We start from the raw sequence: 26,704 nt of genomic DNA, 5'->3' as shown, positions 1-26,704 counted from the left end.
TACAAGGAAGCTACTGAAGTCACAGATTCTATCTTTCTGGCAGTTATTTTATGCCAGGATATTGAAAATCTTTCCTTCAACTCCCATCCATGTGCATCTCACGTCTGCAATTGATTTAAGTAGTGTGGCTCTCTCGGAATATGGAATCAGGTGAAGCTCAGTGGGCACCGATCTCTAAATGTTCATTTTTCTTGTGGAGCTGATTAGAATAGTAAGATCCTCTCCAGCATTCTCCAAAGGCATCTGTAATTCAACTGCAACTATAGCATGCTGCTTCATGGACTGTACTGAAACCCATCCAGACAAATTTACACCTACTTTTTGTAATGAGTCTTTTCCCTAAATTGTAGCTAGATATTGTCCATTTACAGTAAGTCCATTTAGGTGTAATTTAACAAGATCAGGTGAGCGATGTTTTTGAGAACTGTGGAGTTATTCTGCATGTTCTGCATCTTAAAAGTGAGAGATCCTGAGCGGTCTTTTCTTCTGTGATGGAACTTAATGCCTCTAGGGCATGGTTTGTGCTGTCGTGGTTGCCCCTAGTAAAAGTACTCCTCACTTTGGCCACCTTTGAAGTACAGGCAAGACATTACCAGTCTGATTTGAACTCTTGGGTGAATTATGATTGCAGCACGATACAGAAATTCTGTGCCTGTAAAATATGGGTCTCATTTACACACCTCAAAGAATCAGGCAGCTCCCGACCATTGCTGGGGTGAACACTCAGTAGTGCTAATGTAGGGAAAAAAAAAGGATTCTCTCATGAAATATCTTGGCACTCTCAGCTTGACATCTGTACTGCTGCATTTGTCAAGAGGGAGCCAAAGCAGAGGAATCTCTGCTCCGTCTCTGCTAACTTAGATTGTACATTTCTCTGTGAACGGATACAGTTTTTGTGCATGGTTTCTCCCTGGGGCCACTGGTTTTGCTGTGATATAAATTACTTTTCCGGCCAAAGGCATTTTTTTTTTTACTTGAAATTGGGTGTGTTGACACCATAAAACTGTGAACCCAGACATACAGCTGAGTATGAGGCAACTTTAAAATTAAGCTTTGCTTCACCTTTAATATTTAGAAACCCTGCCTGAAGAAATCAAGCAACAGAAAAAGTAGTTATCTCATACTGACCTTATCAGTACAACAGACCGGGAAGTTGTTGGTACCAGGGCTTTGGTTTTGAAACTTTGAAAACATTTCTAGCTCTCATCAGGTTGAAAGGTCAGAACTACGGAGGTAATTATAACACTGAGAATAGTAGGCTTGTTCTAACACAGGTTTTTATCAGCAGCAAAAGGAATTTTGAGCCAGGAAACACAACCACGTGCTGAAATGATTTTAATAGTCAAAGCATGAACTGAGAAATGTGAACATGAATTTTTGACAAATTCTACAGAAAATAAGCTCATTAAAAAACTCCAGACAAGTTATTCTGACAAGACATGGATGCTGCCCTGAAGCATTAGGCATTCAGGTCCTCGGGACCGACCTGAGGAAGTGCTTTCTCGAGAGGTGACGAATTGAAATTCTAAGCTTCCTTTTATCATCAAGACGTGAGCAATTAAGCTGGCAGTGAAGGGCCCTGCTCACATCACTTGGAAGTGTTTTTGAATACTCTGACTTTGTTGCATGTGCCTTAGAGGCACCTGCTGTTTGCTGCTACCTGCTCAGGTTGTTTGAGGGGCTTCAACAAACCTGGTCCAGCCCAGCTTTCTCCAAGCTGCAGTTTCATGCTCTTTGTACTTGCCAGCACCTGCCCAGGGTCTGGGAGGTTGTATTACTGTTTCCTGATACTGGATAATGTTCTACTCAAAAAATTACAATGAATGTGCACTTTCTGTTATGTAGGCACTTGATTTCCACAGAAGTAACTATGTACAGGGAAATACTTTGTGTTTTTAAGAAATATTCTGCTAGTGCCATGAAAGCGTTGCTGTTAGTGACGCTCTTCTGATGAAGACCAAGGTGAAAATCAGCTCAGGATCCATTAAAACTTCTTTGCTGTGGATTTGAGGACGTAGAGCCTCTTCTGTATTTTCTCTGCAAAATGGATTTGTACGTAATGATTGCATTCAATACAGCAGACCAAGTAGTGTGCATTAATTGGATCACAACTCTTTCTATGACTCTGGACTGCTAAATGTAATCCCATGTTTTTAGGGAGAATAAAGCAAGCACATAGAGTGCTTTAAATTTAAAGTGCAGACCACAGCAGATCTGGCTACTCATGGCAAAGGTAATCCTGTAGAAAATTTGACTGAAGAACCGATTAAAATATTTACACGTTCATTTTCACTGCATTGTGGAGCAATCAAAACAAGGTGAGTCACTTCAGATCTGAGTTCATAATTGCAGCAACAGTGGATGCTCATCATTTAATGAGCTGAGGAACAATCAGCTGGTGGGCTATTCTTACTTTTGACATGAAATAACAAAATAACAAAATTCTGTGGCTATATATGTGCAGGAAAAAATTTATCTCTGAGCTCAGCCTTGCCTGCCTGAGTGGGAGCCTAAGTTAAAAATGACAGCACAGCTCCTGTACATAGACCAGAAAACTCAGGGTGTTCCTAGACAATTCACTCGAATCACAAAACGCAGTCTTTCTCAAAAAAACACTGTTTCAGCTCCTGCCAGGGTTACACACAGGTTCATGGCCTCGTGGCTCGGTGCTGCTCCTGCCTGAGAGCTGCTCCTGCATTTTCAAACAGTCGCTAGAGCAAGGTGCAGCTGTGGTTCCCCTGCTCTGAGGCGCTGCTGCTGCCTTCCTCGCCCAGAGCAGCAGCTCCCACATCCTTGGCTCATGCACAGACTCTAGATTTTTGTCTCCTTGCTTTGCTACTGGGTTTATACACCACAGTTCGCCTCAGTGAATGAGGCACTGCCTCCCTTGCAAGTGTTCTCTTTTAAAGTACTGGGGTGGAACAAAGCTAAACAGCTCTGACTGCATGAAGCAGAACACAGTTCTCTGGTTTTTGCACTTGGGAGTTCCAAGATTTGGCTCAGTTTATAACAGTGGCAGCAAGGACTAGCTCAGCAGCCTGTTTCATTTGGCGGGAGCAGTTCGACAGGAGGATGCTGCAAGGTGCCGAGAGCAGGTACCGCAGTAAAGGCTTTTCTCTGCAGGGTGTGATATTCGGACCCATCCCTTATGTTGCCATGCTTCTATTTTGCTCACTGGCAGCTCATTTTACTGCAGCCTGGGCTGCTCCCTGAACCAGCGACTTCATGTGTTTTCCAAGGGTGAAGGAATCCCCTCCGTGAGCCCAGTCTAACCTCTTGCCTTGGACCCTGCTCCTGGGGACATCAGTGCCAGCTGCAGGCATGTCCTGGCAGAGCAATGTGTCCTAGCAGAGGGCCTGTGCCCCCTCTGTGTGCTTTGGGCAAGGTGGTGCTTAGCTGGGTGCCGTCGCGGAGGACTGCAGGTTGTGGATCCCAAATGGAGCGGTTGCTTCTGCTGTCAGAGTCCCAGTGAACGGCATTCAATCCAGCTGGTAGCTGGCACCACCAAACACGAACACAAAACAGTTTTCTTTCACATTTTTATCAATGATTTGGACGACGGGGTGGAGGACACCCTTAGTAAGCTGGCAGACGACAACAAGTTGGGTGCAAGTGTTGATCTCCTTGAGGGTAAGAGGGCTCTGCAGAGGGATCTGGATAGGCTGGACCGGTGGGCTGAGGGCAGCTGTATGGCCTGCAACACGGGTAAGTGTGGGGTGCTGCATCTGGGTCACAGCCACCCCGTGCAGCGACATGGGCTCAAGGATATGGCTGGAAAAGGTGCCCAGCAGAAAGGTGCGCTGGGGATGCTGGTCTGCAGCCAGCTGCCCACGGGCCAGCAGCGTGCCCAGGTGGCCAAGAAGGCCAGCACCACCCCGGCCAGCCTCAGGACCAGCGTGGGCAGCGGGGCAGGGAAGGTCTTGTACCCTCGTGCACAGCACCGGTGAGCCTGCACTTCCAGCACCACGTTCAGATTTGGGCCCCTCAGCTCCAGAAGGGCACTGAGCTGCTCGGGCCTGGGCAGAGGAGAGCGGCAAAGCCACGAAGGGGCTGGCAGAGAGGAGCTGGGGGGAGCCACTGAGAGAATTGGGGCGGCTCGGTCTGGAGAGGAGGCTGAGGGCAGGCCTCACCGCCCAGTGCAGCTGCCTGAGAGGAGGCTGCAGGTGCGTGCCGGTCTCTTTTCTCAGGCAGCGAGTGATGGGAAGCGAGGCCATTGTCTCCTACATCGGATATCAGGAAGGATTTCTTCATGGACAGCATGGGCAAGCACTGGAAGGGGCTGCCCAGGGAGGCGGTGAGGTCCCCATCCCTGGCAGTATTTACAAGACATTGTGTAGTGCTGGGACACGGTAGGTCAGGCTGATGATTGACTTGACAACCTTGAGGGCCTTTTCCAACCGAGGTGGTTCCATGACAGTATGACCAATGTGAAGCCCTGCAAGCGGGAGGGTTTTAAGCCCATGCCGGTTCCCCACCGTCCCAGTACTGCCGGACTGGGAGAAGGCACTGGGGTGGTGACACCTGTCCTTGCGGCATCCCACAGAAGAGCTCGGTGGCGGGAGGAGAGGAGCAGCTCTCACAGCCACAATCCCCGTTCCAGTGGGTGCTGCCAACAAACCTTTGACTTCCAGACCACCGCGTATTTTTGAACGTTTTTTAAACACTTGGCTGTTTTATTTTTCCCCAGGGGGAAGTTACTCATGATGGGAAGTGCAGCCGCCCATGCCCACCTCCTCGCCCTGCTTTTAGGGGCCCCGCTGAACCCCGCATCCCCCCGCAGCACGCCCCATGCCGGCTCTGCACCCCCACATCCCCATTCCTGGCAGGAACCCCAAGCCCGGGGGCTCCACCAGGCAGCACCTTCCAGCCCCACTGCTGTGACGGGGGGGGGGGGGGGGCTACTTTTATTATTTTATCCTTTATTTATTTATTTTACCGGCTGTTTCCGAGGCGGGAAGGGGAGAGGGGGAGCGCACAAAGGACGGACTGGGTGGGGACCGGGCCCACCCCGCGGCCTTGTGAGGGGGGAGAGCCCCTGAGCGGTGGGGCCGAGGAGCGGGGCCGGGCCTGGCCGGGCCGCAGGGGCCGGGGCCGGGGCCGGGGGGGCGGCGGCGGCCGGCAGGGGGCGCGGCGGCCCCGGCGGAGCGGAGCGGAGCGGGGGGGAGCGGCGGGAGCCCCCCCCCGTCCCCGCCCGGCGGAGCGGAGCGGAGCGGGCAGGGCAGGGCCGGGCAGGGCCGCGCCGTGCTGCGGCATGGAGGGGACGCGGACCCCCCCCCGGTACGGATCGCTCGAGTCCACCCGCTGGCCGGAGCCAGGTGAGCTCCAAACTTTCCCCCGGGTGGCTCCGGTGCTGCCCCCGGCACCCCTCCGGTTCCCCCCCCCCGGGCTCGGGTACCGGAGCCCCGCGGGGCGCCCCGCAGCGGTACCGGCCCTAAGGGGAGCGGGGCTCGGGCTGGGGGAGCCACCGGGCATGGGGCGGGGGAGGAACGGGGCAGGGACGGGGGGACGGGGTGCACGGGGAGGGAGGGGAGCAGTGGGGGAAGGAGGCTGCAGGGAGGGAAGGGGCGGCTGGGGGAGAAGGGATGGACAGCAGGGGCTGGAGGGACGGGAGGACGGAGGGGAGAGAGGGTGGAGGGACCGAGGGATGGATGGAGGGGAGGAAGGATGGAGGGACAGAGGGCTGGCTGGAGGGGACGAAGGGTGGAGGGAGGAATGAGCCCCCCACCCGGCTGGTGCTGCCCAGAGAGGTGCGGAGCCGCCCTGCTGTCAGGCCCGGCTGTGGGCACGGCTGTGACCGGCAGGCTGGGTGCCCACGCTGCCCTTCGCTGCCTTTTCCCGTTCTGACCACTTCCTCCAGAATGAAATGGGGTGGTCCTGGGGGGGGGGGGAAGGTCTGTCCAGGGGGATCACCCAAATCATAGAACCTGGCCTTGGGGTGGGAGGTGATATCCCTCACATCTGGGCTGTGGGCACCCTGCGGAAAGGAGGCTCCTGCAGCCCTCCTGCCAGGGCATCCTTCCAGCTGTAGTCCTAACCTATGGACAGCACAACCTCTGCCCTTCCCCGTCCCTTTCTGCTCCCCGTTAACCCCTTGCACCCAGCAGGACAGGGGCAAGCAGCCGCAAAGTCATGGAGGGAGGCATGGAGCAAACTCCAGCACCTTGCTTGATGCTGCTGTGGGGTTGTTGCCCGTGAAGCTGCTCGGCTCCACGGAGAGCTACCTGAAGTGTCCATCATTCTCCTTTGTGCCTTCCAGAGCAGCAATATTTATCCCCGCCATCTCCTGCCTGAGAAGAGTGTCTGGGCGAGGGCGTGCAGGGGTCTGAGCTTGTCCTGCAGGACTGGTGTGCTCGGCCGTGCACTGCAGGTTCTTGAGGTTCATGTCCCTCTGCCGGGCACCGCAGGGGACAAGCACTGTGCCACCTCTGTAAACGCTGCCCCAGAGACGGGCAGCACGTTGCGGTTGCTCTTGTTATCAAACTTGCAGAGCAAGAGCTGATGTTGGTGGGCTGAGTGCCTCCTGCCCATGCTGCTTTCTATGGCAGGGAAAAACCCACAGCTGACTTAAAGGCCTCTTGGGATGTGGCCCAGGTAAAGGGCCCTGACCCCCCTCCTTGGGGCACTGTCGATCAGCCGCCCAACTTTAATCATGAAATAAATCGCTCGCAACTCAACCCTGAACTGGCTGCTGCTGTGACTCATCCCAGACTTGCTGCTGGCTGTCTAAATGTTTTCACCAAAGCCATACGGAGTGAAAGTCTCCAGCTATTATACTCCTCATTAACGATACTGTCTTCCCCTGGGCCATGCGTGATGATCAGAGCATCCCCAAGCTGAGATCAAAGCTTTCTCCCCTTGCTTGGTTTCCCAGCTGGAAATGCTGCCTGTTGGGGCACTTTGCTTGGGCAGCGTGGGGCAGATTTCCTTGTGTGGGGCTGATTTCTGTGTGTGGGGCTGATTTCTGTGCCTGGTGCTGCTGCCGGACCAAAGGGGCGCTGGGCAGCGTGGCTGCACACACGGTCATCCCACTGCACCCCTGAAGGGACACTCAGACTGTGAGCTTGGACACACGTTTAATGAATGCCCCTGCCGTAGCCCCTCGCTGGTGCCAGGCACTTAGAAATGGGTGTTAGAAACCCATTCTCAGCTTTGGCAAAACCACCTCTGGGGACATCTTTATCTCAGCTGTCTGCAGGGCTTTCAGTCCCTCGTGAGCTCTGAGTGTCCACGCTTCCATCTGCGGTGGCTTTATGGAGTCGCTGCCATCACACAGGCTGCACGGGGCCCCAGGCTGCGCGGGGAGCTGTGGTGTGGCCTGTGCCTGTAGCTGGGGGGATCAGGGTCTTGGGATCCCCCGCGTCTGCCTGGGGAAAGCATCTCCTGCACTAGCAGAGAAGATCCATGCAAATCCCATTCGTTTGTCACAGACTTACGTCATCACATGGAATCACAGAGGAATTTGTGTCAGGAGGAAACTCTGGACATCTGGAGTCCAACTCCCTGCTCAAAGCAGGCTTAGTTAGGTCAGGTCACTCACAGCCTTGTCCAGAAGGAATATTGGACCAAGGATCAGATCCCTTGACCTCTCCAGTCCCAGTTCTTGTTTCCTGAAGGGGAAACATTTTCCTGCTGTCTAACTGGAACCTCCCATGTTCCAGCTTGTGCTCACCATCTCTTACCTGATCTTTGCACACCTCCAAAAGGAGTCTGGCTCCCTCTTCTCTGCTTCCTCCCGTTAGGTAGCTGAGGACAGCCATGAGATCCCCCTTCACCTTTTCTCCTTCGGGTTGAGCAAACCTGCTTCTGTCAGCCTCTCCTTGCCCATCTTGTGCTCCTGTCCCTGCCCTTGTTCAGATGTTCAGCTCTTGGCAAGACTGCCTGTGGTCCTGGGCAGATGCTGGTGGATGGAAGGGGTCTCCACCAGCAAGCTAATCCTATCAGCCTCCTGTAGGGTAGGGTATCCTATCAGTAGCTGGTGGGTTGCTGCCTCTATGCATTCACTGGTTTCTAGTGAGGGTTGATGGATGTTTCTCGTGCAGAGGATTAGCTCTGTTTCCCATTGCCCAGGTGTTCCTGCACCCCACAGTGTCTCCGGTCCTGCTTCCCAAGCCCTTGTTTTTTCTTGGTGCCAATCAACGTGAAGGATTGGCTGATGTTGGGCAGGGCCTCACCCTTATGAAAAAGCCCAGCAACAGCAGCTTTGGGTTTCTGATCCCGAGGACTTTCTCCATTCCTCACTGAAAATAGAACGGGTGGGGAGAAGGTGCTTGGGGCAGATTTTAAGGAGGCAGAGGGAAGAGTTGGGGGCTGGCGGAGGCCCGAATGGCAGAGGCAGAGGGTGCTCCTGCCAGAGGGTTGTGGGCTTCATTTTGCAGGAGCTCTCACCTGGGGCTGCCCTCCCTCCTGAATTAAGCAGCTCCAGGCACACGACTCCCTGCTTAGAGCTCTTCTCCAGGACTTACTGCTCCAGTGAGATCTTCCCTGCCGTGCTGAGGACACGTCTTGCCTTAGGGACACAGAGTGCCCCGTCCCAACCACACCACCAAGGGGAGCTTCCAGCTCAAATCCTGCAACAATTGCTCTGCTGCATGGCGTAGACCTGTCCCTTGTCCCCACCCCACGGGTCACTCCTGACCTGCAGCCTCCGCTGTCCTACAGAAATGTGACCGCGGGGTGCATGAGGGCAGCTCCTCCTGCGCACCGTGTCCCCAGCCACGCTGAATTCCCTTGTTGCTGATTTGAACCCAGCCCGAGCCGAGCCAGCAGCTCTCTCACCGCTGTGGGCAGCTGCCTGTGGGCTGACATCGCCCAGCACTGCCTCCTCCTCCCTTCGTGTGCACAGGCGAGGGTTCATTCCCGCAGCTGGGACGGCTGCGGCTAATGAGGTTCTGGGATGAGAAGGGAGAAGGAGCGATGCTGACACCTGTTTCAAGCCATTGTGCTCACCGCTGTGGGTGGGAAGCAGCTGGCTGATGACCTGAGCCACGAACTTCTGCCACCAGTGATCAGAGCTGTGCTGGGGGGTTCGTTCACCCACCCAGGCCAGCAGTGACAGTCCCGCTCCGCCGGGCCCACCCCTGTGCTCCGAGCAGGGCTCAGATCTGTCCTTGGCTAATGAGAGCTGCAGTCAGCTCGTGTCTTTGTTTACTGGAGCATCTGTAAAACAGTCAGCCTTGTCATTTCAGCCTGGTCACTGCAGGGACACTTGGAGCAATGCAGCTTTTCCCTGACAGGCCTAGAGCCGCACCGAAGTGCAGGGAGCCGCCCCAGGGAGCGGCTGCCTACAGGTGCACGGCGGCCGTTCGGTCTGCACCCTGTGTGTGTTACCTGCTTGTCCGCTGCCTTCTGTAGGGATGTGTGAGCAGGGCACACATACAGGGAGGTGTGAGCAGGGCACATATACAGGGAGGTGTGAGCAGGGCACACATACAGGGAGGTGTGAGCAGGGCACATACAGGGAGGTGTGAGCAGGGCACACCTTCAGGGAGGTGTGAGCAGGGCACATACAGGGAGGTGTGAGCAGGGCACACATACAGGGAGCTGTGAGCAGGGCACATACAGGGAGGTGTGAGCAGGGCACACCTTCAGGGAGCTGTGAGCAGGGCACACATACAGGGAGCTGTGAGCAGGGCACATATACAGGGAGGTGTGAGCAGGGCACGCATACAGGGAGGTGTGAGCAGGGCACACATACAGAGAGGTGTGAGCAGGGCACACACAGGGAGGTGTGAGCAGGGCACACCTTCAGGGAGGTGTGAGCAGGGCACACATACAGGGAGGTGTGAGCAGGGCACATACAGGGAGGTGTGAGCAGGGCACACACAGGGAGGTGTGAGCAGGGCACACACAGGGAGGTGTGAGCAGGGCACATACAGGGAGGTGTGAGCAGGGCACATACAGGGAGGTGTGAGCAGGGCACACCTTCAGGGAGGTGTGAGCAGGGCACACATACAGAGAGGTGTGAGCAGGGCACACCTTCAGGGAGGTGTGAGCAGGGCACACATACAGGGAGGTGTGAGCAGGGCACACACAGGGAGCTGTGAGCAGGGCACACACAGGGAGGTGTGAGCAGGGCACATACAGGGAGGTGTGAGCAGGGCACACATACAGGGAGGTGTGAGCAGGGCACACATACAGAGAGGTGTGAGCAGGGCACACATACAGGGAGCTGTGAGCAGGGCACACACAGGGAGCTGTGAGCAGGGCACACACAGGGAGGTGTGAGCAGGGCACATACAGGGAGGTGTGAGCAGGGCACATACAGGGAGGTGTGAGCAGGGCACATACAGGGAGGTGTGAGCAGGGCACATACAGGGAGGTGTGAGCAGGGCACACCTTCAGGGAGGTGTGAGCAGGGCACATACAGGGAGGTGTGAGCAGGGCACACATACAGGGAGCTGTGAGCAGGGCACATACAGGGAGGTGTGAGCAGGGCACACCTTCAGGGAGCTGTGAGCAGGGCACACATACAGGGAGCTGTGAGCAGGGCACATATACAGGGAGGTGTGAGCAGGGCACGCATACAGGGAGGTGTGAGCAGGGCACACATACAGAGAGGTGTGAGCAGGGCACACCTTCAGGGAGGTGTGAGCAGGGCACACATACAGGGAGGTGTGAGCAGGGCACACATACAGGGAGGTGTGAGCAGGGCACATACAGGGAGGTGTGAGCAGGGCACACATACAGGGAGGTGTGAGCAGGGCACATACAGGGAGGTGTGAGCAGGGCACGCATACAGGGAGGTGTGAGCAGGGCACATATACAGGGAGGTGTGAGCAGGGCACATACAGGGAGGTGTGAGCAGGGCACACCTTCAGGGAGGTGTGAGCAGGGCACACATACAGAGAGGTGTGAGCAGGGCACACCTTCAGGGAGGTGTGAGCAGGGCACACATACAGGGAGCTGTGAGCAGGGCACACCTTCAGGGAGGTGTGAGCAGGGCACACATACAGGGAGGTGTGAGCAGGGCACACACAGGGAGCTGTGAGCAGGGCACACACAGGGAGGTGTGAGCAGGGCACATACAGGGAGGTGTGAGCAGGGCACACCTTCAGGGAGGTGTGAGCAGGGCACACATACAGAGAGGTGTGAGCAGGGCACACCTTCAGGGAGGTGTGAGCAGGGCACACATACAGGGAGCTGTGAGCAGGGCACACATACAGGGAGGTGTGAGCAGGGCACACACAGGGAGCTGTGAGCAGGGCACACATACAGGGAGCTGTGAGCAGGGCACATATACAGGGAGGTGTGAGCAGGGCACGCATACAGGGAGGTGTGAGCAGGGCACACATACAGAGAGGTGTGAGCAGGGCACACCTTCAGGGAGGTGTGAGCAGGGCACACATACAGGGAGGTGTGAGCAGGGCACACACAGGGAGCTGTGAGCAGGGCACACACAGGGAGGTGTGAGCAGGGCACAGACAGGGAGGTGTGAGCAGGGCACACATACAGGGAGGTGTGAGCAGGGCACACCTTCAGGGAGGTGTGAGCAGGGCACACCTTCAGGGAGGTGTGAGCAGGGCACACATACAGGGAGGTGTGAGCAGGGCACACACAGGGAGCTGTGAGCAGGGCACACACAGGGAGGTGTGAGCAGGGCACATACAGGGAGGTGTGAGCAGGGCACACCTTCAGGGAGGTGTGAGCAGGGCACATACAGGGAGGTGTGAGCAGGGCACACCTTCAGGGAGGTGTGAGCAGGGCACACACAGGGAGCTGTGAGCAGGGCACACACAGGGAGCTGTGAGCAGGGCACACACAGGGAGGTGTGAGCAGGGCACATACAGGGAGGTGTGAGCAGGGCACACATACAGGGAGGTGTGAGCAGGGCACACACAGGGAGGTGTGAGCAGGGCACACATACAGGGAGGTGTGAGCAGGGCACACATACAGAGAGGTGTGAGCAGGGCACACATACAGGGAGCTGTGAGCAGGGCACACCTTCAGGGAGGTGTGAGCAGGGCACATACAGGGAGGTGTGAGCAGGGCACACATACAGGGACGTGTGAGCAGGGCACACCTGCAGGGAGGTGTGAGCAGGGCACACATACAGGGAGGTGTGAGCAGGGCACACATACAGGGACGTGTGAGCAGGGCACACCTGCAGGGAGGTGTGAGCACTGCCACCAGCCCCCTGCCCGTGCCCGGGCGCAGCCGCGAGGCGCTGCGGGGTGGCAGTGCAGCGGGATGCTCGGGATGGGAGCTCAGCATCCCGGTCCCTTAGCAACCGAGGTCCTGTCCCCTAGCAACAGCAGCCCGGTCCTGTAGCAACCGCATCCCTGGTCCCGTAGCAACCCCAGTCCGGTCCCTTAGCAACCCCTTCAGGCCGATGGAAACCAGGCCGGGGACTTGGGGGGGGGGTCCTGGGCTTGTTTGCAGCAGAGGCAAGAGCTGATGGGAGGCAGCGCATCCAGCCCCACGCTGTGTCCAGCCCACGTATCCTTTGGTCTGTCCTGAGCAGGCGCTGTCTCCTAGGAGCATCCCAAGAGTTTAGGATGGGGAACGACTGAGGATTTGGCATGCTGGTGTTGGCTGAAAGTGGCCTGGATGGCTGCTGGAGAGGGAGGCATTCTCCGAGTAATCCTCATTCGTTTCTAAGCCTGAAAGGGAAGAGAACTATTCCCCAAACCAGTTATGCTAACCTAAACTATTCATATTTCCACTATTAAACCTTCTCCACCAGCAGCAGCATTGGAAACATGCCTCACTCTGGGAACAATTTCTCCAGCAGTTTTGGGGGCAGAGGACCAGTGAGTGCGGGGTGCTTTGCCTTGTGCCTTTGTACTGATCTCTTCCTGCCCTGCATGGGCGAAGTCACAGGGCTGCAGAAAGGCAAAGTCTCGCAGCAGAGATGTGCACTGTGGAGATCCAAAGGAAGCACAGTTTTCCCCTGATGTGTATGATTGTTAATGTTGTCTCATAGCCTGGCCTTGCTGTAGCTGCTGAGCCCCCCCCTCCCTGACCTGTGCTGCGTGTACATCACAGGAGAGCCAGATTAGCCTGCGTGTGATGAATGCGCTGCTGCACGTCACTGATAACAAGCTCGGTGACATGATGCTGAGAGCCAGACTGGCAGGGAGCTGGGAGCTGGCCTCATCTATCCCATAAAACAGGCTGGGGGTTGATGCAGGCTGTGCAGGCTCGCAGGCACTGCGTGAATCAGTGGGACATCAGTGGGACATCAGTGGGACATGGCTGGAGGCAGAGCTGGTGGTCAGAGCAGGATGATGTCTGCTGGACTCTCATCCTGCCCATCCCTCAGCTTGCCACCGCACTCTTCTAAAATATGAGAGCCTCTTTTTCCCACAATTTGCTGTGATGTTTTTGCCTCTTGTCCTGAGTCAGTGACATCCCCTTTTCCTGACTGTTTCCCCAAGTGGTCTTTCCATGAACATGTCGGGCTGTTTCCTCTTGCAGCAGCAACCTGGAAAAGAGCTTAAAACTGCGCATGCTTACTGGTGATGCTGTCTGGTGTTTGCAGGGGGTCTGGGAAACCCCATCGTCCTCAGCACCTTAAATGTCAGCTGCTGGCTGATGTGGCTCTGTTTTCCTTTACAGAGGATGAAATTGTTTCCATGGCCGACTCCACCACCACCATCGATGACATCGAAGGGGAGCTCTTCAAAATCGAGAGGATCAGGGAGATCCTGGTGAGGAGGGAGTCGGAGCTGCGATACATGTGAGTGCTGGGAGCCAGCCTATTTCTATGCAAACCGAGTTCATGGCATGGGTTTAACCAAGCTATAACACGCCTGTGTTCCACCATGAGCACCCCATCTTCTCAGCAGGTTCATGCTCAGCTCTTGGGCTGGGATTGGGAAGGGACCCGAGGTTTGGTGGCTCATTGCTGCTCTCTGAAGATACTGCTTTGCCCCAGCGCGCAGATCTCTGGCTGTTGAACAGCCATGCGCCCACAGTTTACTGTCCCCACGCTGCAGCGTTATGCATCCTCCCAGCTCCGATGTGTCTGGACCAGCCTCGGTCCCTCATTCCCAGCGCAGCCTTTGCAGCCAAATGTGGAGGGAAGGGTTTTCTCCAGGGCTCACAGCAATAGTCAGAACAGTTTTGGAGTAAAATTTTGGATGCCTTTCATATTTAAGGCAATCAATAGTCACTGTGCTGCAGTGACTGAGGGTGATGAGGAACATTTTCTCAGGATATATATTGGTATCTGCTATGGTGTGGGAGGAGAAGGACTGACTTACCCACACTCCAGGTTATTGGCACAATGGTCTCCACTGAGCTCTTCCCTTTTGGAGTATCAGCACAGAGAATTTGGGTGCACAGAGTGCCAAGATCAAAGTGGCCCTGACAAAAAGAATCACAGGATCATGAATAACCAGAGTTGGAAGGGACCCATAAGGATCATCAAGTCCAGCTCCTGTCTACCCAGCAATTCAGACCATATGACTAAGAGCACAGTCCAAATGCTTCTTACACTCTGACAGGCTTGGTGCCCTGACAGTGTCCCTGGGGAGCCTGTTCCACTGTGCAACAACCCTCTCGGTGAAGAACCTCTTCCTGATATCCAGCCTGAACCTCCCCTGTCGCAGCTTGACACCATTCCCGCGGGTCCTATTGCTGGTCACTAAAGAGAATAGATCGGTGCCTGCTCCTCCACTCCCCCTCGTGAGGAAGCTGTAGGCCACGATGAGGTCTCCCCTCAGCCTCCTCTTTTCGAGGCTGAACAGGCGCAGTGACCTCAGCTGCTCCTCATACTTCTTCCCCTCTAGGCCCTTCACCATCTTTGTAGCCCTCCTCTGGACACTCTCCAACAGTTTCACGTCCTTGTACTGTGGTGCCCAGAACTGCACACAGTGCTCGAGGTGAGGCCGCACCAGCGCAGAGTAGAGCTGGACAATCACTCCCCTCAACCGACTAACGATGCCGTGCTCGATGCACCCTGGGGTACGTTTGGCCCTCCTGGCTGCCAGGGCACACTGCTGGCTCATATTCAGCTTGCTGTCAACCACAGCCCCCAGATCCCTCTCTGTGGGGCTGCTCTCCAGCGTCTCATCGCCCAGTCTGTACGTATAGCCAGGATTGCCCCGTCCCAGGTGCAGGACCCGGCACTTGCTTTTGTTAAACTTCATGTGGTTGGTGATCACCCAGCTCTCCAATCTGTCCAGATCTCTCTGCAAGGCCTTTACACCCTCAACAGAGTCAACAACTCCAAGTTTAGTGTCATCAGCAAATTTTCTCAAAACACCTTCTAGTCCTACATCCAAATCGTTTATAAAAACATTGAAGAGGACTGGCCCTAAAATGAAGCCCTGGGGGACCCCACAGGTGACAGGCTGCCCATTTACCACAACCCTTTGAGCCCTGCCCGTCAGCCAGTTATTCACCCATCATGTGATGTTTTTGTCTAGCTGCATGCTGGACATTTTGTCCAGTAGGATCTTATGAGAAACTGTGTCGAGAGCTTTACCGAAAAGGCAGAAATAAAGCCAGTTTGACGAAGAGAGTTGGCCACAAGAGAAAAGCTCATGAAGCAAAGCTGCGACAAAGCTGCACAGCCCCTCTGGGGCCACTGGGGTCTGCAGTCCTGACTCTGGCTTAGCGGGCAGAGGCGACTGGGAGGCAGCCGAGAAAAAAAGCAAAGATCCAAGGGGCTGGAAGGCTCACTGCAGCGTGAGATGAACAGACGGCGCTCCCAGCACAGCTCTGCATATCATGCATGTGGTCTCCAGCTTGCAAAGACCTGCATGCCATCAGCGAGAGGTAAAGCAGGGCGCTTGGCCAAGACACCTCTGAGCCAGGAACATAATGGGGGCCATGCCCTGGGTCAGCTCAGGGCTGCAGAAAGCCGGGTCAGACCCATGGAAATGGGGCTCCCAGCTCCCTGCACTGCCCTGGGGCAACCCTCAAAGTCCTGGTGTGGGCAAAGAGCGAACATGCCACGCACATGGAAGTGAGATGTTATTTGTCGGCCTCATTAAAATCTCAATGATCCAAATCAAAATTCAACACGCAGTTATGATTTGAATTGCAATGATACTAGCATTCGTGGTCTGAATTGATTATGTTTTTTTTATATCACTAACTTGCTATAGTCAGCCCAGTTCTGAACTCCCATGCTGTCAGGTCAGCCCAAAACCTGGGATTTTTTGATGGTAATTGCAAAAAACTGTATTTACTGGGCTGCAGCACTTGACATGCTGCTGTTTTAATGTGTTTGGGTCTCTGCTGGTGCCTGCACCACAGGGATGACAGGAGCCTGGCAGTGCCCGTGTAAACCCGCTGCCTGCAGTAGCCGTGAGCTGGGCTGTGGTCTCGTGGCTCAGATTTGGAGTGATGACCTCTGTGAGGGATCAGCACAGTTTGTCCCAAATCTATTGCTGAAAAGGATTTTTGGAAGTCATAAAAAGTGAAGTACTTAAATGCTTTCCATGGCAACCAGTACCTAAATCTCACAGGTGCTGTCAAAACTCACAGCTCTTGGTTTTCCTTATCCCGTTATTTGTTTTCTATGTCCTGGGGTGGGTACAGCTGCAAAGTTCATCACTGGGAAGTTTTTGGAGGCACCACAATTGCATGTCTGAGCAGCTGGGAGCCACTGCTGGGGACAAGGGAACTCCCAGGTCTGGCTTCTGCACGATGGGTTTAGACAGGATGGGGATGTGGGGCTGCAGTGGGGATTTTTTCCCAATGGGGGGAAAAAATAGGATCAGTTGGACTGTAGGGCTCAGGGAGACGGACATCTCTGTTGATGTGCCACCAAGCGGAGATGTGACTCGTCTAGTCAGTCCGTAGGGATCACTGTTTTCTTCTTGCTGGAGATGTCAACCTAAAACGTTCCAACATTTCTGAGATGTCTGTGCTGAGGAAAGCAATGACACTCCCGGTATTTCTTCCTTTATAGGGCAAAAGAAAGGTCTGAATTTCCTACGAGAGGTGCAGCTTCACGCCTCAACTACTCCGTGCAGGAGTGACCTGCTCCAATCCCAGAGCCAGGCGGGGCAGCACAACCGTGGCTGATGCTGCAACGTTATCTCAGGTGGCAGAAATAATCCCAGCTCCAGCAGCAGCCTCCTGGCTGCTTGGCTTTGCAATCTCTCCCAAGTTTTATTGAAATGACAATTTTTATTAGTGCCCGTTCATTACTTTTATTATCAGTTTTCAAATGATTTAATTCGATTTTAATTTTAATATTTCAGTTATCATTTGACTCTTTATTTTAATTTTAATAAGTCTATCACCGGCAATCAGCCAGTTGCCCATGTGTCCTCTGCAGCCCTCCTGCTCATGCTCTTCACACAAGCTCAGGGCTCAGCCACCAAGGCACGAGGAGCAGGCGATACGAGGACAGACAGACCTCCCTCTTCTCCCCACACAGCTGCCAGCCGTTGGCATTGGTGGACCTGCTCAGTGCAGTCTGCAAACAAATGAAGACACTGTCAGATGGAACAAGGGAATAACAGAGCCAAGAGGAAAGACTTCCTCCGCCTGGGATATTCTCCTCCTACAGCGATATCACACGGGGTCCCTCTTCATCAGTCTGTTCGTTTTCCTTTCTCTAATTAATATTTCTGGTGTCCTCGGCACAGCTGACAAAGCTGCAGCTTCGAGTAGCTCCAGTGTGACTCATATCAGACTGGGTGGACGGCGTGACTCAGTGGAAGGGCCGGCAGGATTACTGAAGGTGCAGACAGGGCTTTTAATAACGAAGGCACATTTGTTCAAGGTGGCACCAGCTCGTGAGTCGACTGTGTATTATCTGTAGACACAGATCGTGTTTTAGGGTTTCTCATCACTCACAGATGTGGAGCTTCCTAAAAATCTCAGCTGAGCTCTTCCAGGATGGATGTTTTGCCATGCGCCCTGCACAGCATCCATGGGGCGAGTTCTCCTGCCTTCAGGTCTTGGATGACCTTGCGAAGCTCATGCTAAGATGCTGGGGTGCTTGGTAGGGTTCAGGAGGACATACAGAGTCTCTGTCAAGGTAAAAAAAAAATGGGTTGTCTGATTCCTTGATTTCAAATGAGCCAGTGGCCCAAATCCCCTGATTAGGGAGCTTTGTTTCCTGGGTGCCTCAGTGCCGAGGAGAAGCTGCTTTAGCAGCTGCCAGCTGGGCAGACAGTGCTGAGGCTCGGGATGCAACTTTGACTTTTCCCAGTCCTCCCAGCGAGGGATAATGTGAGAGGTGTTCAGGGAGGGCTCAGAGCAGGAGCAGAAGCGTCAGATGGGTCAGTCTCATCATGCTTTTGTTGGAGATGTGGCTGGCCTTGGCCAGCCCCAGGCTGATGCAGTGCTAGAGACTGAAGGGAGGCAGATGGGGCTTGGTGGCCCTTGCATCACTGCTCACTCTCCGTATGAGCTGCTGGCAGAAGGCAGGAGGACTTGGAGGAAAGGACCTCGAACAAAGCAAGGAGAGCTCTAATGCTAGAGGCTGCTGGCAGGAGAGTGGTGGGGAGCACAGCGACGAACCAGGGGCAGCACTTGGTTATTGGGGTTGTGACTTCTCTCACCTTCTGGTGTCACCTACCCAGGGAGATGCTTGAGGGTGGCTTGGTTCATGGTAGAGGGAGGTCTCAGCCATGAGCACTGTCAGCTGTTGGGATTTCCTTCACCGTTGGAGAGTGCACAAAACCCTTCAAACTGAGGCATTAAAGTTCACTGTGGCCAGACATCATCATTCCTCGATCTTGTCTAAGTGGGGCTTCAGTGAGGGCACAAGCATGTGATTCTTTTTGTGATAAATCAATGAGTAAACTGGGTTAAGCCTTCCCCACTAGCTGCACTCACACTGGTGTACCTTTGGGGGTGGCTGAGCATCCATGGTGCTTCCTCCTCCTCCCCGGGCATCACCACGCTGCCCCAGCACAGTGTGTGCCACCCTGCCGCTGACACCTGGGCTAAGCTCGGTGCCTCCTTGGGCTTGTCCTTCTTGGTGTATTGCTGCTGGCGTGAGATGATTTCATTGCCCACGGCTTCAGCAGGTACCTTTTCTCTTGTTGAAATGACCTTGCTCCTCAGCGGGCACCTGCAAAGTTTGCACACTTTTCCCCTGTGTTGTATTTCATTTTTCTGACTCTTTTTTTTCATTTCTGCAGAAAGCCAGTATTAAAGTGTCAGACTTTTTTCGGTGGTGGCAGTTTCCCTTTGCTTTTGGATTTTGCTATTTAAGGAATGTAATTTTTTTTTTTTTGGAGAAGAAACACAGCTGCTATTGCATGTGCCAGGTTTTAATAAGGTATCATTGTCATTAGAGTGACAAAACTTTTGCTTTGCCAACAGCTGGTGACACAACCCGTTTAGCTGCAAAAGCAGCTCTGAGATGAAGTGGCTGCCGATTCCCATGGGAAGGCAGGTAGATCTGCGCTCCCCACCATGGGCACTGAGGGCATGTGTTGGGTTTTGCTCTGGATGTTTTACACCTTTCCTCTCCCAGCGTTTCCCTCAGTGGTTTCATTCGTGTCTCTGCAGGATGGATGACATTCAGCTTTGCAAAGAAATCAGTCGGCTGAAAAAGGAGCTTCAAAAACTGATAGCCCTTCCAGGTAAGGCTTTGTAAGACTTCAAAGAGCTGCACCCTGCCTCTGCACTCAGCAGAAAGATTGCCATGAAATGCAAGAAGCTTTTCACCAGGTCCCCCCTTGAGATGCTGCTGCTGCATAAGCAGCAGGAACTTGGCTCCTTGGGTCTGACCCGAGGTCTTTCTCGGGACAGGGAGACCTCGTCCAGGCCTGGGCGGACAGCAGAGGAAACAGAAGGGGAAGAAATATGAGTCCTCTGAGGAGCAGCATGGGCCTGGTAGAGGGGGAAGACAGGGAAGGGTTGAGTTAAGTTCCAGTGAATGGTGGGACCTGCCGCGTCCACCGAGAACATGGCTTGGGTGAGTTGAGGGGAGAAGCAGGGGACATTGTGAGACCGCACCTTGGAGGCAGCGGGATGAGAGAGGCCTTCAGAGGCCTCAAGAGCATGGAAAGCAATGAATTGATGCTGTGACCATGTCAGAGATGTCTGTCAGCGGCAGGGCAGAGGGCAACATCTGCCAGGGCAGGGCTCCTGGTTGCAGCCAGGGTAAGGTGGGTGCTGGGTGTCCCTGTCACAGCCAGACCTGCCCTGCCCTTCTGTGGCCAAATCTCAGCTCTCTAAAGGATCCCCTTCAGCCAAAATACTTTAATGAAAGCACACACCAAACAACTCCAGGTTCGAATGAGAAAGAACAAGAAGGGATTCCCCACACGCTATTGCCATCGCTGTTCATAAAGCTGTGATACCGCCCAGGACACCCCCATTCAGCCCCAGGAAGGGCTCTGGCTGTGTTTTCAGGACCAGGTGGGAGTCAGGTCCCTGCTTATTTGTACTCATGCGAGCCTTAAGATCCGGACCTCGGTTACTTCCACCACAGGTACCTCGCTGAAGATGCTGTGCTCACTGAGACCACGGAGTGGGTAGCAGGGGGCGATGCCTGGGTCCAGCTCTGCACATCTGCTTCCCAGAGCAGCTCAGCTCAGCGGGTCTGTGCCCGAGGTTATCCCCAAGCCAAGGGTGGCGGGGACCTTCTCTGCTGCCGTAGTGACGCTATGCTGTGTGTGTTTGTGAAACACCAGCACACAGACTGAGGCAGGTTAGAGCCCAACAGCGGCTTAATATGCAGGTCTTGGTCAGATTAATACAACCTGGCCGCATCAGAGGGAGGTTCAGGCTGGGGGGGGGGGGGAAGATTCTGCCATGAAGACAGGAGCTGCATGAGAAATGTAGACCCACATCTCGTAGGGATTTTTAATTCAAACAGCTTCTAGTTTGTAAATTAAGGCTTGACTTAAATGCTAGTTTAGGAACAGAATTAAACTTGTTGTTTTCTGAAGATTGAGGAATGTGGCTGGCTTTCCTTCATATGCTTTGGTCTTTAATTTTCAAGTCTTTTCAGTGTTCCCAGATTCAGCTGAAGCAGGAATGCTGCTTACATGAGGGATGCTCTTTTTGCCTTCTTTATAACTTGGCTCAGATCAGGCTGTGCTGGAAAAATCCTGCAAATTGCTGGCTTTGTGAGACTGTAGCAGCAGATCACTCATAAAAATGGGTGTTGAGGTTTGGTTCAGAGAAGGATTCAAAGACGTCAGTGCTTACTCAGAGCTCAGCCAGACCTGTGGCATGAAATCTCACCAGACCAAACTGCCTTTAATAATTCAGAGAGATACCGTGGTCATGATGGACTCTGACATCAGCAGGTTGGAAAAAAAGGTGCAGCGTTTGTACAGTGGGTTAACTCTGACATGCTCTAACTCAGGAATGCAGACTGCTAACGAACTCCAACTAAGCCGATATGTTTGTGGCCAGCCTGATGTTTCTGATTTTCACAGCATCCTAATGACACCATAAAGTGCTTCAATTCCTACCAGACAGGTGGGAGCTGCTGCCAGAGGCTGTGGCCATGGCCCTGTGACTTTCCATTAACTCTTCATGGTGAAGGACCTGTGTCTGTGTCCCAGATCAGGTTTTTCTGCCGGGGAGCTCGAGCTCACTCCCTGCACAAAACCACAATTGGAGGAGAAGCCTTTGTTTTCTGGGGGTGTTCCCAACAACATGATGATAATGAATTCCTTCTACTCAGACCCCCACAGCAGCACCTTCCATCAGTACATAGCAGACTTTAAACTACAAATCAATCCACAGTTTATGTAACTGCTGAGACCCCGCTGACAGGGTTTGCTCCATACTGTGAATTTTGCTGCATTTTTATTTAGCTGAAGGAAAACTGGAGATTGATCCATCGTGTGCTGGATTGATTTTGGAGCTGGCTGCTGAATTCAGAAATGGTGTTAAATAGCTGCAGCACAGACAGTCACAATTTCCTCCCAAGGTAGCTCTCCATTTAGATTTAACACTCCTCTATCATCTTATAGAATCATAGAGTGGTTTGGGTTGGAAGGAACCTTTAAAGGTCATCTAGTCCAATCCCCAAAGATCTCCACATATCCTGCTTGCCAGTATGTACCAATTTATATAGAACATGACATCACAGTGATGTGAGAGTTTCCTGGGTCTTCACTAACTCACTGCCCAAAGATACGTGGCACAAGTGCTTAAGTTAGGTCAGTCTGGGGGTGCAGGTGACAACCAGGGCTAGGACATTCAAAATAGCCTGGCAGACACTTGCGGTCATCCTTGTCATTGGGGGTAGATGGAGCCCATGTAAGTGTTTTTAAAGGTCAGATGCTCTGGGTAAGATCACAGGGACGGTGCTCAGCAGGGAATAAGGCTATGAAAAGCAGTGGATCGTGTTTTCATGTCTTTCTCTATATGGGATAGTGGTGCAACGTGTTCCCAGAGCACATGGGCATTGTTGATAATTCCCCCCTTCTGTTTTTGAGTCACTTGGATCCCTGGCTGGTTTCTCAAGGACCTGGCTGAGTGACAGCCGGGTGGGGTCTCTGCAGGCTAAGACCATAGTTGGGTGTGCTGAGAGGGGAAATGTGGGCTAAGCACATCCTGGCAGAAGGATGACATCTCAGTCTGACATTTCTGTGCACCTTGGGACCAGGTGCCCACCCTCTTCAGCACTGACCCCTAGAGAGCCATGCTGTCCCACCAGTGAAACCACTTTGCTTGGGGACCCTTCCTCTGCTTTGTGAAGCTCCCAGTTGCATCTTGCAATGCTCATTCCCATGGAATTCTGGGGAGAAGCCCAAAATCCAAAGTTTGATGACGCCAGACCCAGGTGGTTTGAGATGAGGTTGTCGCTTATTTAGCAGCCTGTATCTGGGTCCAGGCACTTTGGGTTGTTTTTTTCCCCCACTCTCATATCTGCTCCCAAGTGTAGCAGAGCAAGCTTGGCCTTGGCACGGGAGGGATGACTACCGCTGGTATGTGAAATGTGCTTCTTGTGCTGCAGAGACCGAGAAGTCCAACGAGGAGAAGCAGAGGGAGGAGGAGCTGGTGCAGCAGATACACAAGCTTGTGGAAACTCGGGATTTTCTGGTGGATGATGTGGAGTTTGAGAGGCTCAGGTAGCTGGGTACAATTTATTCCTTGCAATGAGGACAGTGCAATCTGTCCTTAGATCGGCGTTATGCCTTGCCAGATGCCTCGCTGCTCATTTCCCAGGTGCTAACCAATCTCTTTATCACAGGGAGAGAGAAGAAGACAAGGAAATGGCAGAATTCCTGCAAAGTAAGCTCTCCAAAAGCTACCTCCAGAAAGCAAGTAGGTGGCCGATGAGTTTTATTCCTCCCATTGAACCTCCCTGCCAGTTTCTCCCTTCACTAAGCACTTTGTTCACAAGATTTCATTGCTCTTTGTAGGGCGAGCTTATCTGGAGGCCGTCTGTTGCTGGAGGAGGGTGTGGGGAAATGGCAACTTTGGGGTGCTGGTGTTTGAGATCATATTGTGGAAATATCACAAATCAGTAGAGATGCTGTGCTTCCATATACCCTCCTGGCACTTCTCAGCCACCATGTCCTATGAGAGCTGGGACAAGTGGGTGTCCTTTCATGGTTCATGTACTTCATCTGACCTTTTCTAACCATCCCCTTCCATTTCATCACACAGTTAGCTGAGGTCACAAGTCACGGTATCCATCCAGCCGTCCTCTCTTCATGGCCTCTGGTGGCAGGCCACCCTTCCCTGTGCCTCCATCACTGCTGGAGGAACACCTCCCCAGTGTGGTGGGCATCTCCTGCCTGGGGTCCCAGTGCCTCTGCGTGAGGAGGGGCAGCACCACAGCCCTGAGAGGAGCTCTCGGAAGAAGCAATGGGCCTGTGCCCTTGTCAGCAAGCACACACGAACCCTAAAGGTAACAATGCCTCTCTCCATAGCTCCTGTCAAAGAGAAAAAAATGACTTCCAGGGGGCAGCAAACCTCCGCTCCGTATATGACCAAGACAGGCCTCACGCTGCTCAAGGAGTGCTGTGGCTTCACCTGCTCCATCATGTAGCCAGTCCCCAGCTCCTCTGCACAGGACATGACCGTGGTAGTGTACGCCTCCTGGGCTGGGTGACAGGGGTTCCTTGGGGTACTGGGGCTGCCCGTACAGGGTGGGTGAGCGCTGATATATGGGACACAGGGCTCCTGGCACAGCAGGAACGGGGTGCGAGGGACCACCAGGCTGCAGCCCTGCTCTATGGGGCAGTCACTGGGGAAAGATGCCAGAGCCCCACTGTGTCCTGAAAGGGGCTGGAAGGGAGGCAGCAGAGGTGATGGCTGGGAGGAGGCCGAGGAGATGGAGAGAAGCATGAAGGGGATAATGTGGTTGCAACCCATGGTTTCCTATTTCTTTCCTTTTCTCCCCAGGTCTCCAGCCAGAGTCCACTATCTGCTGTCCTCCGAGAGTTTCAACCTCCCGTCATTATTCATGCTTCCCACTGCAGCACCGCCACTGAAGAGACTTTCCAAGTGGGCTGGTGCAAGCTTGAATGATGGCATGTCTCCTTGGTGCCACGTCAATGGTCGTCTCCTCCATGACATCAACACTGAATCCCACCTGAGCTCAGCTTGGCAGAGGTGTGTGCAGCAGTGAGCCCACAACAAAGAGGTTCTGCACCTGCCAGAGTAATAAAACAAGCACTCGGAGCTAACCTTTGGAGAACATTGTGCTCCACCATCCAAGACACGCTGTTGCCACAGATCTCATCCTTGGCCTTGTACCAACTTGTGAGTCTCTGTGGGATGGTTCCTAAGGACTTTGTGGGGAATGTCTCTGGTCTGGGGTTTGTTGTGTTTGCCTTGATGTTATTGCCAAGTCCCCTGTGGCTCTGGGTAGATCTGTGGGAAGTGGGAAGGGCAGTCCCCTGAGCCAGCTGAATGAAGGGCTAATTCTTGTAGTTCTTGTGATGTTTTCACCTGAGTGCAGCTGTAGTGTGTTGAACTACAGGCAGATGATCTGCTTTCCCCACCTCGCTATTACTGGGTTCAGTTTCAGCTCCAAAGAAAAAGAGGAAATTAGAGAAAAAGAGGAAAGGAGACAAAATCAGACGAACAGAGCAACATGCAAAGGAAGATGAATCCAAACGGGAGACTAGAAATGTGGCAGGGAAGGTGGAAAGAGCAGGTGAGAGACACCCTCACTGCCAAGAGGGCACTCAGCCCTGCCCTCCAGCACCCATCCAGTGCCCCTGGGCTTGGCACCATGAGCTAAGTCCTGTGTGAAGGGCTCACAGCACCCCGAGGTCACCCAGTGTCTCAGTCCTGCTGTCCCTTCTGAGCATCCCCATGTGGAGACGGCACAGCCAGAGCTGCTACACCCACTGCAGCAGGACAGGGGCTCTCCTCAGGGAGTGTGAAGGCCTCTCACATCTCCAGCCCTGCCTGCCCTGTAGGGTGGTGTGGTTTCACTGGGTGGCCTAGGGTGGCTTCCCCTTCGGGTGGCTGCCCAGGAGCTTGGGCTGCCCTCTGGCCAGAGTGCTGAGGCCTTCAGCTCAGCCCTGCTGCAGCTTGCCGGTGGGCCTGGAGGTGGTGGGTGCCTCTGCCTGGCCCAGGGGCCAGCGTGCCCATGCCAGAGAGGTCACAGCCCACCTGTCTCTTCTCATTGCACCTGAAAGCACATTCATCCCTATAAAACCACGCAGGTGGGACACTTCCTGGTGCAATGTCACAAGCAGGTCCAAGTTCCTCCTGCATTTCTCTATCAGCACTGCCAGAAATCCCAGTTCTCTAACCTTTGAAAGGGGGTTTCCACTCATTTGTCCTTCCTGCACAATCTCCTCTCCATGTGGTTCTTACCAGCAGCAATGAAAGTCCACGAGCTCTTAAGCAATCCCTTTGCACACTCACAGGCTGGGGTGCAGGGCCCCAGCAGGCTGTCACGGTACCTGGCCGTCTCTAGCAAACTTGACCCCGCTTTGGTTCAGGTCTCCTCTGAGCTGACCTCAATGGTCTCAGTCTGAAGCCTGCTTACATTTTGTGCTGCTTATTGTTAACGACCTGCTGCATCCTACAACCACCCCTTGCTGGTTCCTGGTGTTCCCCTTGCTTTGGGGAGGCTCCACTGCAGGCTGGAGGGAGGATCACAGAGGAGTGAGTGGGTCGCAGGGAGCTTCCCTCTGCTTTGCCAGCCTGGTGTAACAGCACGAGGTGCCTCCGCACCGCAATACACGGCCGGGGCTGTTGCTCAAGCAGCAGTGACAGGCCAGCATCAGTAGCATCCAGCCTGGAGCTGGCGGGACAGATCGGGCCTCTCTTGCTCTCTGCTCTTCCAGACCCTGTCCCGTGGCTGCTGTGCCTGGCAGCGCTGCAGCCAGACGTGGAGCAATGTGGGTGCTCACTGAGACCCACGCAGACCCATGGCTCAGGGCCTACAAGACCCCTCTCACTGTGCTCGCCTTCCCCAGGCCTTGGGAAGGGTGAATTCCTGAGCCAGGATGTTTTGTTGGGCCAAGAGGGAGCCAAAGGCCGGGAAGGGCCCTTGATCCACTGCTTGGTCCCCAAATTCATCCCTACCTCCACACCTCCAGGCCCCAGGAGCCAGACTTCAGCTGCTGTGCAGTGCTTGGGCAGGCAGGGAGGATGGCCAGGAAGGAGACGGGGAGGATCCTGACCTGTTTTGCTCTGTGTTTGCCGGCTGTGTTTGTGTGGCTGGTTGTGGAAGACAGGCTGCTGTCCTGGTCATACAATCCTATTTGGCCTGTGTTTTACCTGATGGCAAAGGTGCGCAGCACACGGGAGCGACACTCGTTCATGTGCATTGATTTCAACCCAAACAAATAAATGTCTGTTGGAAGCTTGGCTTGTAAATATCTTCTCCTGCTTGGGGCCTTTG

The 26,704-nt window shown here is 54.0% G+C and overlaps 1 protein-coding gene across 4 annotated transcripts; it reads left to right on the top strand.

Moving 5' to 3' along the window:
- The first annotated feature begins 5,144 nt into the window (after positions 1–5,144).
- LOC310883780 (bMERB domain-containing protein 1-like) lies at positions 5,145–26,670 on the top strand. 4 transcript variants are annotated; one of them, XR_014573861.1, is made up of 7 exons: positions 5,145–5,315; positions 13,558–13,678; positions 19,429–19,502; positions 22,844–22,958; positions 23,081–23,154; positions 23,500–23,743; positions 24,241–26,670. XR_014573861.1 is itself a non-coding variant. In XM_083804635.1 (7 exons), exons 1-6 carry the CDS (start codon positions 5,252–5,254, stop codon positions 23,882–23,884), a joined length of 567 nt encoding a protein of 188 aa, XP_083660761.1. In that variant the 5' UTR covers positions 5,147–5,251; the 3' UTR covers positions 23,885–23,917; positions 24,241–26,670. The 4 variants fall into 4 exon arrangements, 3 of the variants coding, with proteins under 3 accessions (XP_083660761.1, XP_083660760.1, XP_083660759.1); XM_083804635.1 differs by lacking the exon at positions 23,500–23,743 and adding an exon at positions 23,766–23,917 and having other exon boundaries at positions 5,147–5,315; XM_083804634.1 differs by lacking the exon at positions 23,500–23,743 and adding an exon at positions 23,766–23,925 and having other exon boundaries at positions 5,148–5,315.
- Positions 26,671–26,704: the final 34 nt, after the last annotated feature.

Source organism: Anser anser (assembly GCF_964211835.1).
Source record: "Anser anser genome assembly, chromosome: 19".
Lineage (NCBI taxonomy): Eukaryota > Metazoa > Chordata > Aves > Anseriformes > Anatidae > Anser > Anser anser.
Note: the sequence above shows the minus strand (reverse complement) of the source record. Positions and strands in the feature narration are given on the sequence as shown.

What these genes read in the sequence shown, in the direction of transcription:
- LOC310883780 (XM_083804635.1), top strand. Translation starts at nt 5,252, where the DNA reads ATGGAGGGGACGCGGACCCCCCCCCGGTACGGATCGCTCGAGTCCACC. An exon ending in AAAACTGATAGCCCTTCCAG is followed by an intron (nt 19,503 to 22,843) that starts GTAAGGCTTTGT and finishes CTTGTGCTGCAG; the next exon opens with AGACCGAGAAGTCCAACGAG. An exon ending in AAGCTACCTCCAGAAAGCAA is followed by an intron (nt 23,155 to 23,765) that starts GTAGGTGGCCGA and finishes CTCTCTCCATAG; the next exon opens with CTCCTGTCAAAGAGAAAAAA.